Source organism: Myotis yumanensis, unplaced genomic scaffold (assembly GCF_028538775.1).
Source record: "Myotis yumanensis isolate MYYU_CA2020_CCGP unplaced genomic scaffold, mMyoYum1.0.hap1 SCAF_1, whole genome shotgun sequence".
In the NCBI taxonomy this organism is placed as follows: Eukaryota; Metazoa; Chordata; class Mammalia; order Chiroptera; family Vespertilionidae; genus Myotis; species Myotis yumanensis.
The window spans coordinates 182,881,589-182,900,388 of record NW_027223752.1 but is presented as its reverse complement, the minus strand read 5'-3'; the positions used below and the strand labels follow the sequence as shown (position 1 = coordinate 182,900,388).

The 18,800-nt window shown below is 43.9% G+C and overlaps 1 protein-coding gene across 3 annotated transcripts in view; it reads left to right on the top strand.

Annotated features, from left to right (window-relative positions):
- AFF1 (ALF transcription elongation factor 1) overlaps nucleotides 1–18,800 on the top strand; it is a 197,898-nt gene that overhangs the window by 54,978 nt on the left and 124,120 nt on the right. The window contains exon 1 of one of the 3 annotated variants that reach the window (XM_070393119.1): nucleotides 13,657–13,845. The exons of the other annotated variants lie outside the window; for them this stretch is intronic. Within the exon in view, the coding sequence (XP_070249220.1) occupies nucleotides 13,829–13,845 (17 nt within the window). The 5' untranslated portion in view covers nucleotides 13,657–13,828. Of the gene's footprint in view, nucleotides 1–13,656; nucleotides 13,846–18,800 lie in introns of those variants that run through there. 3 annotated transcript variants of the gene reach the window in all.

Genomic DNA, 18,800 nt, shown 5'->3' with positions numbered 1-18,800 from the left:
AAAAGCTGAGCTTAAAAGTGATGTCAAATTTGGGAGCGCTGTGGTGAAACACAGCTAAATATCAGGGAGAATGATTTTTCTAAAAAACTATAAAAGCAGCCCGATGACTAATTTTTCAAGAAGGTAGCAGTCGTTTCTCCCAGGAGGCTGCCTGACTTACTGGCTGAGAGCATGGACCCTGGTCATAGCTCAGTCCCACCACTGACCAGCTGCACGGCTTCAAGAAAGTTACCCAGCCTCTTGGGCTCAGGTTCCTTATCTATAAGCAGAGGTGGTAATCCTGTACGTGGCTTAAAGACTCGTGGCAGGAATTAATTTTAAGACAAGCAAAGCAGGTGGGAGCGGGCCGTCTATATTGTGGGTGCTCAGCAGATGTTCGCAGCTCTAGGCACTCACAAAATATTCCAGCACCTTGCTTGCTAGGCTTTGGTGTTTAAGACTCTTACTGAATGACTCAAGCACGTGTACTGAGGGAACGTTATAGTATTTGGGAGAAAGTAATCTTTCTGTGAATTTCCAAATGGAAATGTAGAGGCCCATTCAGTTGTTAAGCGTTTGAAGGCATTGAGCTGGCTTGGAGGTCTTAAGGGCACTAACAAGGTTATCAGCTGGGAGCAGTTTTCAGCTGAGAGTTCGCACCTTGACTGAGTACGATTGGATGAGTTCTAATTGGACTAGCTGGGGAAGCCCCCTCATTTCTGAGCTAGACAATACATTCTGTGAACTAACATGGCTGTATTTTCTTAAATGAATCCTTAAACATAATGCTTAAAACTAATTATTTAATTAGCTCAATAGCTAATAGATCCTTGATCATGAAAAGGTTTAATTGGTTATTAACCATTTTTTAAGGTAGATTTGTTATATTTTCAAGGTATTTAGGATTTAGAAAACGGAGTGAACCTTTCTCTGAGTTAGTAAAGTGCTTAGAAGACAAGGATTGTTAAAATCTCCCCTGTAAGGTTGCAAAGGCGTATAGAGCGAGAGCAGAGTGGAATTGTTGGACACCTTTGATCCAATATGGAGTCCCTGTCAACCATGACAGTTGTGTCAAGTAACAATATGTCCATGACTGAGGTAATGGGGTGTAACAGGAACGCCCTCGGGAGGGGCCTGGAGTGCTCAGAACCACGAGTCTGGCCACTTAGATAAGGACTCCATCTGGACACTGATATGAATGGCACCTTCGCCCATTGTGGGCTGTAAGAACTCAGAGCTGATCCATTTGACGCTCAAGCTTGGCTGTACCAGGGGTCTCGCTGTACCAGTGGGACTTGTGCTCCACTGGGCGAGTGCTGCCACTGTGTCCACTGGTCATGAGGCCGACCCTCGCCTCTCCATCCGTGATGCTACAGTGATTGGGACTTTGCTCTGCTCATTCTATCACATTAGCTCCCCCTTTCTGCATGTAACCTGCATGTAATCTTATTGGCTTATTGGGACGGTCTCCCTAATTAACCTGGCATCCTGGAAAGACACAAACGTGGGAGTGTCTCCTTGGGGGTTGCTCACAACAATAGGGCTTTGCACGTAATAGGTACTTAATACATGTTGACTGATTTCATTTTAATATTCCTTTTTTTGCATTGTGACTTTGATGAGAAGTAGAGCTTATGATAAATAAACCTCAAATAAAACTCTACTGACTTTTTGGAGGAGCTCCTCAATCTTCAAATAGAATGTAAAGTTTGTACCCCAAATTGGTTTTGAATGGTTTGGACTTAATCACTTGCTAGAAATAAAAACAGCCCCATTTAGGACAGGCCTGGGTATCACAGAAATTGTTACTAGTTGATGTAACTTCTTTTATGCGTGGGGAGACAAGATCTTAGTGTCATTTATATGCTGCAATAACTGATCGTAGAGGACTGTTTGGAGAGTAATGTTTTAGGCTGAATGTTGGTCCCTTGTCTTTGAGGTTGAAGGGATTCTTAGGTGTTCTGTAGATTACAATGCCGTGCTTCTCAGACTTGAACGGGCCTGTGAATCACCCAGGACGTTTGTTCTGATGTGGTGGCTCTGGACCAGAACCTGAGGTTCTGCACTTCCAACAAGCCTCCCACGGAAGTGGTTGCTGCCGCCGCCGCCACCACTTTTGGAGTATTTTCTGTTTGCTGGAATGCCTCAACAGCAGAGGCTCTCCAACTTGGTGCACATTAGATCCCCTGAGGACATTTTAAAATACTAAGGCGTGGGCCCCTTCCCTGGGGATTCATTGGCCTGGGGTGTGACGAGTGTCAGGAATTTATCAGTTTCCCCAGGTGATGTCCTTGTGGCGGCAAGGTTGTGAAGACTGGAGAAACTGAATTATTTTCATTAGTTCTCATCGGTGTGGATATACCTGTCTTCAAAGTGATGTCCTCTGTGTGTGCTTCAAATTACTATTTTCTATTCTTTTTAACTTCTTCTTTGGACCCCATGTTTTGAAAGAGTTTCTCTACTAAACACACTACATTTAAACAACTTTGTTTTCTTATGTTTGAATTAAACCATAAGCAGTTGTCAGTCAGATTCCTGGTCAGCCTGAGCTAACTGGTGTCACCACACTGAGCTGGCATCAGCTCCAGAGTCCTTCCCACCCTTCCCATGGGCAAATGCATGATTTCCTTGGACTTTTTGAAATGTTGGGAATAGTCCACTGAGCTCTGCTTGCTTCATTTGTGGACCCAGATAGTCCTGGTTTGGGGTTAGATCTCTCCCTCTAATTCATGTGTAGGAGGAAGGCTTCCCAGCTGCCACTGCACAGAATTCTTCACAGGTCTCTGTTTCAGTGCAAACAAGCAAACGTTCCTTAATCCAATGGTTCTCAACCTTGGCTGCACATTAGAATCACCTGGGAATCTTTTTAATATCCTGATTTCTGGGCCTCATCAGAAATCAGGATTTTAAAAAGATTCCCAGGTGATTCTAATGTGCAGCCAAGGTTGAGAACCACTGCCTTAATCCCATCCAACCTCAAGGCTTGATGCACCTGAGAGCTAGGAGCTCCTGGTAGGTAAGAAGTGAAGGTTAAGATATCAGAGACGGCTTCTGAGAAGAGCTGCCATTGTTGGGGTTGGAATAATGGTGGTGGAGAAGAGGGGAAAGGACATTCCAGCAAAGAGAACGTATTCTGCGCAGAGATGGGTGGCGTGAGGGAAGTGTCTGGCTGGAGGGGGTTGTGGAGACAGGGTGGGGAGAGGATGGAGGGACGATGGTAGAGGAGAAGGATACTGAAGTTGGGCCAAGGTGGGAAAGGGTATTAGATGCCCCCTGAAGAAATTGGTTTTCATTCTGGAGGCAGCAGGAAGTGCACATTTTATTTTTTGTCCTTTTCGTAAGAGAGTAACATTGGTATATATTTTTAAATGGTATATTCTATATTCTGGCAGTAATGTTGAAGGCTGAGTGCGGGGAGAGAGTTGGCAAGAGAAATAATTCTTTTGAAGCCATTGAAAAAAGCATGATGATATATGAAGAACCTGAAATAAGAGTGGTGGGAGTTCCATAAAAATGGAAGATTGTCTCCTCTTCACCTGAGGATATCTTTTTGTTAATTTTAGAAAGAGAGGAAGGGAGAGAGAAAAACATGGCCTAGGGATTGTACCGGCAACCTGGGTATGTGCCCTGACCAGAACCAAACCTTTGGCCTTCAGGTGCATGGGACCATGCCCCAACCGACTGAGCCACACCAGCCAGGGCTATAATTATTTTTAATTTCAAAAAGGAATTAGAAGCTGTGAATGGGTACAATATCAACTCTAAATAAGATTTGGTAAATTAAGGATGTTAGCCCTGGAGCAGTAGTTTCTAAACTTCAGTGTACAACAGAATCACCTGGAAGGCTTGTGGGACTAATTGCTGGGCCCCACCCACAGAGTTTCGATTGTGTAAGTTTGCAAGGGGCCTGAAAATTTGCAAAAGAATGCAGGAAAGAAGCAACACAGGAAAAACACACACACACAAACACACACACACAAACACACACACACACACACACACACCCCTGAGGGATAAATGGAGAACAAAACCAACTTGGTGGAACTTAAACCCAACTATATCAATAATTTAAATAAATGACTAAACATTTCTATTACAAGACAGATCCTGCAGACTGGGTCTTACTCAATATAATAATGTGCTTACAATAAATGCATTTAAAATGCAAAAACGTGCATAGGTATAAGGGAGAAGGATAGAACAAGATACACCATCAAACAGTAAGCATAAGAAAGCTAGATGGCACCCAGAACAAAGAGTCCTGTAGAGCTGACCTGAATCCAACCTGCAGCCCATGTTCCAACCCTAGTCAGCCACGCTCAGGGGAGCCCACCCGGCCCAGCTGCACCCAGTCCCCCTGCAGGTCCACGAAGGAGAAAAATAAATGTTGATATAATTCCCTTAAAAAAAAAAAAAAGAAAAGAAAAGAAAGCTAGATGGCCACATTAGGTTCAAGAGAGCGGAAGGAGAATCAATGGGCGAGAACTGCAGGAGAGCCCATGTTAGCTCTATGGAGCACAGAACTTTCCAGTGCTCATCACTTGCCAGCAGTGGAAGGGGCTGCCTTGTCATTCCAACAGTTGTCTCTGGAGTTGGGCAAACAGGCCAGTCTAGGGAGAGAAAGAGCGTTCTTGCCTGGAGAGATGGGTTAGATGACCCCCTGCTTGCTTTCTGGAGCTAAGATTTTATTTTACAGTCACCTACTCGCTGCACAACTATAAGCCACAGTGATTCCATAAGATAACAATGGAGCTGAAAAATTCCTCTGGCCGAGTGATGTCATAGCCATGGAAATGTCATAACACAACACATTACTCACGTGTTTGTGGTGATGCTGGTGCAAACAAACCCACTGTGCTGCCTGTCGGATAAAAGCATAGTACAAACAATGCTGTACGGTTCAGAATGCTTGATAATGAACGACTGTGTTACCAGTTTATGTATTTATGGTACTATTTATCATTATTTTAGAGTGTATTCTTTCTATTTATTAAAAAGATGTTTGCTGTAAAACAGTATTGCCATGTTGTACTGGCAGCAGCCTTATGTATCTCTAGTTTACCCAGTCTCTGGATCGCATCATTTTCTCTTATGCTTGATTTAATCTCATGTTGTATACAAGTACATGCTGTCCAGGCTGGTGTGCTAGGAGCCATGGTTTATGCCATGGAGCCTCGATGTGCAGGAGGCTCACCATCTCTGTCTGTGTACGTGCACGCTGGGATGTTCACCCAGTGGCAAAGTTGCCTAAGGACACAATTCTCAGAAGGACACATTTCTCAGAATGTGCCTCCGTCATTAAGTAGAGCATGACTCCACTTCCTTTTTTATAATTGTGATTTTCTTTTTTGTGTGTCACTACAAAAGCAGGTATGTGTTCATTTTAGAATACTTAGAAAATTCTAAAATGCGCAGAAAAGGTAAGTCATCTGATCCTTTCCGCCAGCATTTTGGTAAAGAGGCCCAGTTAACCTTTTTAATATGCATATTTAATCAATTCTGATGAAGTGGAATCACAGCAAGTGCAGTGTATTGCAGCAGCGTTTAAAAAACTCCCTTATACTGTATTATGTCTTTCCATGCTATTAAATATGTCTGTAAAACAGGAGGGTGAAAGCATATTCAACCCAGGGGGAGAAAAAGTAATGAGAGACTAGTTTTATAAATTCAGAACATTTTAAAGGGATGCTTTCTGCACTCTTGTACTTTTACTAGCTCAAGAGCACTCTGGGATTTTGGTGGTGATTTAGATGTGGAGAAAGAGCCAGGAAAAGGAGTGAGTGCCTGATCTTTACTAGTAGTTTGGGTGATTGGTGACTGTTGGATAACCGAGGACTGAGCGGAGAGGAGTAGGTTGGATCTGGGGCCAATCAAATTCATGTTGAGTTGGAGTTGCTGGGGGTCACTGCCTGGCCTGAGCCATTTCTCAGGCTGACTGTCTCTTTCCCTCGCCTACTTGCCTTTCCCTTTTAAAAGCATCACTACTACCTAACCGGTTTGGCTCAGTGGATAGAGTGTCAGCCTGCAGACTGAAAGGTCCCAGGTTTGATTCCGGTCAAGGGCATGTACCTTGGTTGCGGACACATCCCCAAGTCGGGGGTGTGCAAGAGGCAGCTGATCGATGTTTCTCTCTCATTGATGTTTCTAACTCTCTGTCCCTCTCCCTTCCTCTCTGTAAAAAGTCAATAACATATATTTAAAATAAAATAAAATAAAATAAAATAAAATAAAATAAAAGCATCACTACTACCTCACTCCCTGCATACTTGTTATTATGCACGCTCACTGGGTTGGCTATTCTAAAACTTAAGGGGCAGATCCAATATCAAGGGGTTATTGCTAATCATTACAGGTACAAACATTATAGAGCTATGGAATTCAAATGTTCAATTAACTGCTTTCGTGTATCCATGCTGTCCCCCCCCGCCCCCCCATCCCATTCTGCCTTTGGTGATGATAGATAGGCTCTCCTTCCTCTGCAGAAACCACCCTTGTGGTCCTGAGCAGTGTGCAGGCAGAATGATAGCTTTTTCTTGGCCTCTCTAGAGTGAGACACTTTTTACTAATTTATTTATTTTATACAACCTCCCAAGTGCCTTTCCTCATCCAGGAAAGAGTATGGGGGCAGCTGAAAAGAACAGACTTGGAGTTGGGTTGGGTTAGAGTGACACTTGGGGAAGTCGCTGATGATATTGTCCAAGACAGGGTGTAGACTGAGAGGAAAGTGAAGTTTTCTGGTCGTTTCTATCGGATCCTGTATGTGTGAGCAGAAGGAATTATAACGTGAAATGAGTTGCTCCCTAACTAGGGTGGTATTCTGAAAGTTCAGAGAGGGGAGCTTCAAGGAAGGTGGTCACTGGCCTTGCAAAGGAAGGAGACCATTTGTTTAGAAAGTCCAGTGGGATGGCCGAAGGAGACCGAGGCATGGCTTTTAAGGAGCGCAGACTGATACTGGGGGAAATGGCTGACTGTAGAATTGGGTGGGGGAGAGAAAATAGAAGGTGAGCCTGGAGCTTCTTGTAGTACAGGAAGTAGGGAAGTGCTCAGAAGACAAGTCAGTGACAAAATGGGAGCAAGTCAAAGGGACAAGGAGCTAACCTGAAAGAGCTCCCAGTGGGCAAGGCCAGGACAACTTGAGCAACAAAATACATCACGCAGTATTGGATTATAACCCAAAGCACAAAATAAATGTCCACGTGTCCATATGATACAAATAAGTGATTGGCTCAATGAATAACCGGAGAAGAAAGTCTTTCTTACGCAGTAATATGTGTAGACCTACCAGGTGAAATATAATCCCCTCCCTCTCTTGAAGGGAAAAACATCAGACAAGCCCAGTTAGAGTGACATTCTACAGGATACCTGGTCTGAATGCAAAGCTGTGAAGGTCCTGAAAAACAAGGAGGGAGTGAGAAACCGTCACAGACCCAGTGCAGTGGGTGATGCCCTGGATTGGGTCTTGGAACAGAAAGAGGACATGAACAGAGAAACGGATGAAATAAAAATCAAGTCTGGAGTTTAGTTCCTAGTGATAGCCTATGCTGATTTCTCAATTTGACAAATAACAAATGGTATTATTATAAGATGTGAAAATGGGGGAACTGGCTGGGGAAGTATATGGGAATTCTTTGCAACTTCCTGTAAATCGAGAAGTATTCCAAAATAAAAAGTCTCAAGTGTGTGTGAGAGAGTGTGAGCTTGTTTGTGTGTTGGGATGAGGGGTTGAAGGAACTTGAGTTTGTTTGTAGGCTGAAAATAAGTTATTGGTGTAGATGGGCAGGCGTATTTGGGAGGGGGTGGAGGGATGTTTTATCAGTGCACAATAGAGGGAGATATGGAGAAATGCAGACTAGAAGCAGAGAAAAAGAAACGAGGTAAAGAAAGAGTTCAAGTTGGGCAGCAGTCTTTAAACATCTTTGCACACCCTCAACAGAATATTGAAAAATTGCAAGTCTTCATTCTCAGACTTACCATCTGAGACATATCAGAGAAAATCTGACTTCTGATGGCCCTGTCCATCTTATTTCATAATTCTAATATATAGCTAGATAGGTACGGCATGGGGTTACCTGGATGTCTATTCATATTTTCTGATTTGAGCTCAGGGACTGTCCTCCTATACAGAACTGTTCCTTTGGAGCCTTAGAGGTATTTATATCCGGGAGCAGTGCACCCTTTTAAGGTGGATTTGGTTGGGTGAGAGGCCTGCTTTCTTGTTCAGGAAGGGAAAGGCAAGCAGGAAGTGAAAGGAAATCCTGAACCCTGGTTTTAGGAAAGGGATTTGGAAATTAAGGACCTGGTAATAGATTTACTTAAACCCTTTGCCCTCATACTTCTTGAGACTTTCCATGTACCCCATTGTGAAGACCATGGTAGAGGACCATGGTAGGGAGTGAATCTGGAATATTGCCTGGGGAAGGAGAGAACTTTCTCAGGACTGCTTTGTGTTGAGGTCACAGGTGGAGGGGGGAAGGGAGCCAGTTCCCTCTCAGTGATGCTTCCTGTCCTGTTTCCCCTGCTGCCTTTCTCCTGGGGACTGCTCTTTTTCTCCTCCGTTGTCTCTCCTCCCTTTTCCTGGGTCTGATTTATTTGAGATCAGGTCCTAGTGGCAACCTTGAGCACCCTTCTCATGGTGAAGTGATTTGTGAAGTGTCCTCATTAAACAACATTCCATTGAAATGAAGTAGCAATTCTTAGTGAGGAGATTTGACCTATGTATATTTTAGACCAAAAGTGCTCCTAGAGAGTAGACTCATTGAATGAGCATCATGGTACAAATCTATACATTGAATGAGGTATTTTATAGTTCCGATTAAGGCAACCTGTTCACATTTTTTAAAAAAATAATTAAGGTGTGTTAGATGTTGTCATCCATCTATTAAACTTTTTAAAAAGCTTAAAAATGTAAATATATATATTTTTAAACATATGCCTATCCATATTTTGCCAAATAAATGACGGCTCACTTAAAGATTATTTTCACTCTAGGATAACAATATCTAGTGCACGTTTGTGATTGTACTTAAGATGTATTACACATGCCACATATATTGTTGCCACTACATGTGTGTAAGTCATTTATAAAGCTCATTGATTTAACGCGTTAAGCGCCCCGTCAGTCACCGGTGACTGACACTATACTTTCTGTCCGGAAGACAAAACTTGCTGGGCATTTAACGTGTTAAGGAGCGAATAAAGCTCTGGCTGATGTGGCTCAGTTGGTTGGGCACTGTCTCATGCACGGAAAGGTTGCTGGTTCTAATCCCATGCCCATGCCCATGCTCATGCCCATGCCTGCATTTCAGGTTCTATTCCTGGTAGAAGGCCTGTAGGAGGCAGCCAATTGATGTTCCACTCTCACATCCATGTTTCTCTCTCTCTTCCTCTCTCTCTAAAAATCAATTTAAAAAAAAAATCTTTAAAGAGCTAATAAAAAGGTACTCTTGTGATTCAAGAATCCATTTCAGATAGTAGACTAGTCTAAATTCTGCCCTATTTATTAAATTCTTATAAATTCTGCCCTAATTATTAAATTGTGTACCTTCCTTTTTTGGTTTTAGCATACCTGGTTACTGTAGGATTGATGAATTCAGGAAATGTAGAGTTGATTAGCACATTTTCACTGTACAGAAAAACTTGTAATTTTATTAGATAGGTGATGTCTTGCTGTTGTATAACATCTTTCCACTGTTATCATTAGAAAGTCTTCACTGTACTGGGCAATGACTAATACTAGTATAATCCCAATTTTGTAACGGGGCAGTGAAGATTGGCAGGTGATCTTACTCTTTATTTTCCAGGTAAGTTGCATGTATTAGTTGGTCCAGTTTGAGCATACTCTAGCTGCCCAGGAAGTCTTCTCCTCAAGTCTGTAGAGCCTCAGGTCCTTGCTAAGTGGGTTGCAAGGAATCATGAACCACATCAAAGTATAACAGATGTTGTATGTGGTCCTGTATCCTCAAATTTCATCAGAAAGCCAAAGAATTCTGTGCCACCAAAGGGTTAAGAATGTCTTTTTGTTCAATGCCACTGCTGAACAAGTCTGTGGGTCGGGTACAATGGTGTTTTCAGACACTTGGAAATAATAGCGCCCATGTTTGTATTGCAGTAGTTCTTCAGCCACATACAGTATTCAGTTACAGAATTTCTCCTGCACTTACCTCCAGTATTTGTAGATTTATTACAAATCTAGTGTAGTCCCACTTCTGTTTCATATTACCCTCACTAATTCACATTACAGATGATCTTGAGAGCCCAGGGAATCTCAGTTGTAATCCTGATCTGCTGTTCATTCCATATTTCCGTTTGGGTAAATATTTGCTGTATTGTTTCATTTCTTCATAGTATTTAAATAATGTCAGGACAATAGACACAGCTCACAGAGGAAAAATTTAATTTTAAATATTAGTGTTGTTACCATTCTAGCCTGTGGTAAATGGAAAATTTGTGAGTAAATGCTATTATGAAATATTGTTTTGACTTATATGTCTGACATCAATTTGTTTAAAGCATAAATGATCATCTTTGGTATTTAGAATAGCAAGAGAAAAATGACAAAACATTTCTGGGAGGAGACTTTTGTCAGAATGTATATACTTTGTTTTCTTGAAGGTGGGTTTGTCTCTCTACTATTACAAAAGAACATATATATGTCCAACAGTATTTTATTGTTCGATAGAGATCTCTTAGGAATGAAAATAAATGCTTCTAACCATGATCCTTAAAATGACTGAGGGATTATAAACCAACACTGAATCAAAAAGCTGTTAACGTTTTCTAAATACGCATGATCTAAGTAAATGGTTCACATATAAGCAGACGAGTATTAGCTGGCGAATTTGTTAAAATGCACATGCCTGGGACCTCACCCCATAAGGATTTTGACTCAGTAGTTCTGGAGTTTGTTTTTACACATGTTCCAGGTGATTTGACCACATTTTTATTAAGGCTGATCTAGGTGCTAAGAGGTTTGATGGGAATAGCTATAATATAATAATATTACCTTTAATATAAGGGAAGCCATGATGAGTGTGGAGAGGTGAGGAGACATGGAAGTATTGGCAAATGACATGGAATAATTTTGCGCCCCAAAATTCATTTTAAAAAAACCAAACTTATTTCCGAAATTGAAAAAATTAGTAAGAGGAGTGGTGTTATTTTACATTTATGCAAATGTCTTTACTGTCTAGCTTAACAGAAGACAGCTGGAATCTCATATCTGTTTCTGTATTCAGTGTTAACAGTGTTTTGGTTGATGTCTATGAAGAAGATTCAGTCTTACAGAGAAAATACCTTTTTTTGATACTATGCCCAAGCTCCACCACAAGTCATAGTTTCTGAAAGGTTCGTTGCCATGTGGAATCTGAAATCGCATCATTAAAATCCATTGGTCTGCCTTGCACTCTCAGTGGATCTTTTTTTTTTTTTAATATATTTTTATTTATTTTCAGAGAGGAAGGGAGAGGGAGAGAGAGATAGAAACATCAATGATGAGAGAGAATCATTGATCGACCGCCGCCTGCATGCCCCCTACGGGGGATCGAGCCCGCAACCCAGGCATGTGCCCTTGACCGGAACTGAACCCAGAACCCTTCAGTCCACAGGCCAACACTCTATCCACTGAGCCAAACCGGCCAGGGCCTCAGTGGATCTTTTACCCATGAGTGATTTTGACCAACATTCAGAGAGGTCACTAAGATCATACAGACCTTCTAAAGTCACATTCATTACTGCCCTTATCACATTAGAGAAGTCTTTAAGTATTGGGAAGCTGTCAGGCTCACAGTGGCAGATGTGAAGTTATCCAAGATGCTTGAAAGCTCAAAATTGGTTATTGACAATAAATACTGTCAGTTGTTTTCCTTGCAGAAACAGACTCACTTTGTTCACTGTTGGGAAAATGACTGCCACATACCCAAGTCAGGGTACCCACATTTTGTCAATTGTTCTTTCAAGAAAAAAATGGGAGTCCACGAGAAAGCAGCTAGTGCAGCTTGCAACTCAATGACACAAGTGCCTTTTTTTCTAGACCCCCATTGTACTCCACTCTGCAGCAGCCGAGTGCTTCCTGTGTACTTCCCATTCTGTCACAAAGAACATCAAAATGACCTGTACTCAAGGGTCAAGATTTAATAAAGTAGTAATTCCTACAGCTTGCTTCCTTAAGGGCTTTCGCAAAGGAAATTGGTGTGTGCCTTTTTTTCATTTTTTATTGCTAATATGCGGTGAAGAAGAATGCAGCGACGACCAGGCCCATTTGCTGCCACTGCCTTGATTAGCGCTAAGGCGCCAGCAGTTTCCCCACAATTACTTTTGCACCATGAGTGCAAATGTCAGCACAGTGAAAAGACAAATAATGTCTTTGTGTTATTCTAAAAATAGTTTTGACCTCTGAGAAGGTCTTGGGGACTCTCGGGAGTCCACTAATCACACTTTGAGAACCACCATTGGAGATCATTGGGCCTTTCTCCCACCCCCAGCCTCCCAACTTCGTATTTTTTTTTTTTTTGTGCCAAACATCAACGTGTCTGTAATCTAGGGCTTCTTAGTAATACAGTCTGTGCGATGGGCAACACTGTCACGATTCTAGCTTAGAGTGGGGAGTGCACCGGACAGGCATCCATTTAAGAATTTCCAGCTCCTACGTTGTGCTGAGGTCCCCATGAGTGTTGAAGCACAACCTCCCTCCATCTCTACCCAAGGAAGTTTTTATTTTTTCTTTAGGCACAGTTTAAGTTTAAATACCTTCCCCAGCCTAGGACGCCGTTTCGTTTGTATTTCTTATACTGTGCACTATATGGTTCGTTTGCATCCTCAGTCATTTTTGAAAATTTTGTCAATCCCTTAATTACTTCAAGAACCAAAATGAGTTCGTTTCCTTTGTAATCTGCATGTTGTCCTCCCCCCCCCCCCAAAAAAGGAGGGCGTTTTGTAAATATTCGTCTCAATATAAAATGAAATCAAAACTGAAAGCGAGCGGAGTAAAACAAGAGTGCGTGAGCTGCCCGTTTCCTGACTGCAAGCATTGCAAAGATCAAAAGTAGCGGACACGGTTTTCTGCTGTGGTTTTACTCCTGGCTCCCTGCAGCCTCTTGGGGCTCAGTATTCAACAAATACTCCAACTGGAGCTGGAGTTCCGAGCGGCCGGGTACCGTATGTTCCGGCGGCGTGTTTGTACATTGTTAAACCTGCCAGGAACACCAGCTCCGGAGCCTGCAGGCGGGGCTCCCCGCGAGCGGCCGAGCGGGGCTGCGTCGGCGCCTGTGCCCCGCGCCCCCGCCCGCGCAGCGCAGCGCAGCCCAGCCTCCCCTCCGGCTAGGACCGGCCGAGCGCCATGCCCATTTAAGGAGGGGGACCGTACCATCGGAACTTTCTTCACGGGGGAGGGGTGTTCTGGCGAACTCTGACAACTTTCATCGAGCCCCAAAGGTTTCCTTTCCCTTCCTACGCGGGCCCGAGGTCTCGTGCTGTTTTGGGTGGGAGCTGGGAGCGGGCGGGCGCGGGCGTGGGCCCCTTGCGTGTCCTTTCTCCGAAATAAGACCTGCGGGATCGCGCTCGCTTTGAATTCGGACGCGGTGTCCCACCCCCGCGGCCCGGCCCGAGTGTGGTTGGCCCGCGGAGGCCCCAGTGCCCGGATGTCCATCAGGATTAGTGCGAGCCAATACGCTGGGAGCCGGAGGCTGTGCCGAGGACGCCGGCTCGGAGCAGGTACTCAGCCCCGCCACCCGGGGAGCCGCGCAGGGGAGCCGTCCCCGCCGGGCGCCGGCAAATGGTGAGCGCGGCGCTGGCAGAAGGGCCGCGGGGGGAAGGCGCCGATGGACAGGAGACCTTGAGCTCTAGCGACTGAAGGATGGCAGCCCAGTCCAGGTAAGCCCGGCGCGGGGAGAAACTTTTCCGAGGTGTCCGTCCGTGGCCGGGGGATTTGAAGGGTGCGGGGGGAGGGTCGGGGTGCCGCGGGGCGGGGGAGGCGGGCCGGCAAGGCGGCGGCTCGGTCCCCGCTTTCTCCTCGTCCCCGGTGCCGGGGGTCGTTATTTACTGTCAGAGAGAAAAACGGCAGCGAGCGCCCTAGACAGGTCCTGCCGGGGCGAGCGGGGCGTTGCGTTCAAGTTTAGGATTCAAGTTAGCACGCTCCGCTCTCCCAAAAGCCACCGTGAATTTCAGAGACGCGAAGCTGATTGAATGTGTCTGCCTGTCCCCAAATTTTCGTTCACTTTCTTTGTGCACCTTCCTTGGGTTCTCTTGATTTTTACTTTATTTTATTATTCTTCCCCTCTAAGTGTCGTGAGTAGAGTTGCATCCGCCAATTAATGGAAAACAGTTCACCTTGCAGGGTGGGGGTGGAGGGTTGAGCCTTTGCTCAGTGAGCGATTGGAAATTTTATTGCGAAAATGTACGGTTCCCATAAAACGACACAGCTTGACTCTGCTGAGCAGGCAGCGGCCGGAATGCACGGGGCTGGCGAAGGGGAGGATAATGAGCCGCAGTTGGGGCGGGGGGCGGGGGGGGGGGGCGCCCTGTTGTAGGAGCCTCAAGCTCTGACTTTTCCGTGGTTTTTAACTTATTTTGTCCTATGAGCGTTAAAGACCGATGATGACAAGGCATTAGTGACTGTTACAAGATTCACACTGTGGTGCGAGTTCATTTTTTAGTTGTGACAGCAGTTGGTGCTAAAGGGATACTTAGGAGTTAGGTGTCTTTATTTATATATATATATTTTACCTTTAGGTTTACTAGAAAGCAGTTTGGTGTCACAGACCTCAGCTATTAAAGAGGGATCTTCAAGGGGGTGTTTGTGGTGCAGTGGTTTGGGGGTCTCTTGGAAGGCTGAGCCACGTTCCATGGCTAAAGACCCAGATGGATCCCGGAGAGGAGAGGTTTTGATGGTGAAGTTGGGGTCAGATGAGACTTCAGATTCTTTTCTCTGAGAGACCTTTCTAGGAAGAAAAAGAACGGCTCTATGTACAGCCCCTCTCCTATGTGCTACCTGCTCTGTCTGTTGGAGCCTCTCAACTAGTGGTTCTCAGCCTTCTGGCCCTTTCAATACAGTTCCTCATGTTGTGACCCAACCATAAAATTATTTTCGTTGCTACTTCATAACTGTAATGTTGCTACTGTTATGAATCGTAATGTAAATATCTGATATGCAGGATGGTCTTAGGCGGCCCCTGTGAAAGGGTCGTTCGACTGCCAAAGGTCTTGCGACCCACACGTTGAGAACCGCTGCCTGAGTCTCAACAAAGTGGTTTAATCTCTGCCCCTGTTTTATTGATTGTTCTAGGAAGGAGCTTTTAACTTGGATGGGAAACAGAAGTTTGCCTATTTATTCTTTGCTAGCTTCTCCTGAAATTCAGCTGCCCAAGGGGTCCCTGGCACAAAACCTTCGACTAAGATACCCGGGATCTAAGAAATTCAGTGACTGCTATGTAACAGAGCAATGATTCGGAGCTGGGATTTGAATTCAGGTGTGAGTGATTGCAGTGCCTCAGCCCTTGAACTAATTAGGAATAAACGGGTTTAATGGCTACATTGGATCCGCCGTGTGCCAGCACCGCGACTTTAATTGGATTACCTCTGACTCTCCTCAGTCACTTCAGGCCAGGGCTTTTATTTCCACGTGAGGTCAGTTAAGGAAACTGAGGCCCAGCCAGCCTTTCTTGCTTGAGGTCCCACAGGCAGGGCACTTGCTCACGGCCAGGCTGCCTCTTGCATGCTGAGGTGAGGTGTTACCAGGAGCAGTTTCTGCTGAAAGTGCTTTGCCCCGAGATGTAACCTGAGTTATTAGTGTGGTGGGTCAGTCAGCCTGTCAGCAGTTGAAATAGGAGGACTGTCCGTATTTCACTCTTCTACCTGGCTTTCAGCCACAGGCCTAGGAGGTGCGCTGTTTTCTTAGCCGGCATACTGGGAGTGTATCTCACAAACTGTAAATGTCCATTTTCTCCATTTACATCTGGAATGTGGTCCAGGCTCATTTGACACGCTGTTTTGAGATCCAAAGAGAGGCTATGTGGAGAAGGTTGCAGATATTTGTGGATTTCAGGGAAACCTCAAAGCTGGGCCAAGTGACCCTGTGTAGTCCTCAGTGAAACCGAGCCAGCATCTATGATATATAATCTGGGCTAGTAAAATCTTGCCCATGTGCCACATTATCTGTTCGCTCTTGAAACAAGTAATTTAGATTGCTGGGCTCATTGGACCTAACGATTCATAGTTTGGTTTGTTCTAACCACAGTAGTTTCATTGTGCACTGTTTAAATTTGATTTTTTAAATTTATTTATTTATTTTATTTAAACCCACTGCGGTTCTCAACCTGTGTGTCCTCACCCCTTTGGGGGTCAAACGACCCTTTCACAGGGGTCGCATAAATACATCCTGCATATCAGATATTTACATCATGATTCATAACAGTAGCAAAATTACAGTTATGAAATAGCAACGAAAATAATTTTATGGTTGGGTCACAACATGAGGAACTGTATTAAAGGGTCGCGGCATTAGGAAGGTTGAGAACCACTGATTTAGAGGTAGGTGGGAACTTGGCCGAAACTGAATTCTGTAGCACTGATAATGAATAGAGCTGACCCTGGCACTTTTCTCTCATTCTTTGGCATTGGTATAAGGTAATATCCTTGATTTGTTACTGATGGGTGTTATACAACTAATTTTTCAGGTGTATAGACTAGGCAATGTATTCCTTATCAATAGTCAGCAAAATATTACCTCACATTTTTTAGAATCCCCTGCATAAGCCAGAAGTACTTCGAATAAGGGAGGGACCTACCTAAGTATTTCTTGGCTTGTGAATTTTTATAAATTGAGGTTGTATATTCCTCTTCCCCATTTTAAAACTTAAAAGTAGGAAATTGATCATTTTGTTTTGCTTTGTGGTTAATTTCTTCTCTAGAAAAGGAAGACTTATTGTAGAAGGTTAATTGCCTACATTTTAAGAATTAGAATTTGGGTCACTATTTGGAAAACATGGAATATTTGGTTTGAGTTTTCAGAGTGGAGAAAGGCACTCACTTAGAAATGCAACATTAGTTACAGCAGGAGTGGCTGAGCCTCAGCTCTCTGATTAATGTGTGTTTCTCTGGAACCTGTAAGCACGACAGATACGTTGACTACACTTCCTGATGGGAATTGTAACAAATTTGCTTTCTCTAATGTAAAATAGTTACAGATTTTGGCTTTTGTTTCCAAATTCTGATTTAAAGCACATGGAGACATATTTTTATATTAAATACACAGTCTGGCATGCCCTCTTTTGAGAACGAGTAAGCCTATGGTAGGTAGGGGTGGGTATGGAATCCCTCCAGTTTGTAAATCTGTCTTTTCTGTGAGGATTAGCTTGCTTTATATTGAGGAGTATGTCCATGGACAAAACAGAAAGGAGGGCTTTGTGTGGTTCCCCATCTCTGCTCACCTCCTCATGGAAGCAACTCCTGAATTCTAGGAAGGAATATATACATGCCTTCAGCTACCATCAGGGATTAACTGGTTTTAAAATGCACCTTGTGCTGCCTGAGGAGCCCTGGCCCACCCCTACCCTGGGGGTGAAAGGTGTAAGGATGGGAGTGAGGGAGGCGAACTTGCCTCTTTAGGAGAATAGCATTTGGTGACAGAACATCTCAAAAGAGCACTTTCATATCAGCAGCAAAAGGAATTAGGTTGCCCCGGCCAGGCGGCTCAGTTGGTTGGAGCTTCGTCCTGTACACCAAAAAGGTTGTGGGTTTGATTTCCAATAAGGGCACATACCTAGGTTTCGGTTCAATCCATGTACAGGTACAAACAGGAGGCAACATATCGATGTTTCCCTCCCTGTCCCCTCCCTGTCCCTCCCTCTCCCTCCCTGTCCCTCTGCTTCTCCCTCTTTCTAAAATCAATAAGTATATCCTTCCCTGGGTGAGGATTTAAAAAAAAAAGGAAATTAAGTTTATCAACTTTCCCACAGTTGTTTGTTTGAATTTGACTTAATGTTAATGTAGCTTTTAAAAAAAATAAAGCAAAATCAGATTATTATGAAGCCGGATTTTGGTGGCTCTTTATTTTGGTGAGGGAAATTTTTCCATTGCAAAATAGGCAATGCTGTTAAACTGGTATAGAACCAGTTTTGCTCCGCCCTCTGCCCCCCCTCCCCCCCCCACACACACCCCGCCCCCGATTTATGAACTACTGATACCATGGAAGAAAATTCCTGAAAGCATAGAAGCTCTGAATAAATTTGAGCAAATATCAAAAGATGATTGCTATGGTATTTTGGAAAGTACAGTTCAAGGAACTGATTTCAAGAGGGAAATAATTTATGTACTATTTTGACTCAGTGAATGGCTTCATTTTTTCCCTTATGACACCATTGTAAACAGTGTCCTTGACAGAAGAGAAACACAGACAGGTCTCTGAAATGATTTCCTTCTGGTTCACCCTGAGCGCTCAGCTGAGCTTCCTGACTCACAGACTAGAGCTCCTTCCATGATAAAGACAGGAAGGAGGATTGAGTCATTTTCTCAGTCAGCTGGTTTATGGAGATGTTCTTTGGCAAAATTAACACTAGTGATCCCTTGAGATTTAGGAGATTCTATGTATTAGACCATGAAAAGGTATTCAATAGCTGGTTCTGTATCTTAAAAAAATTTTTTTAGTAGTTTATTGATTTTTTTAGAGAAAGAGGGCGTGGGAGGGAAGGAGGGAGGGAGAGAGAGAGGGAGAGAGAGAGAAACAGAAACATCTACGTGAGAGCACTTCAATCAATAGATAAGCTGCCTCCTGCACACTCCTACTGGGGAGCTGCAGACCTGGAATCAAACGGCAACCTTTCAGCGCACAG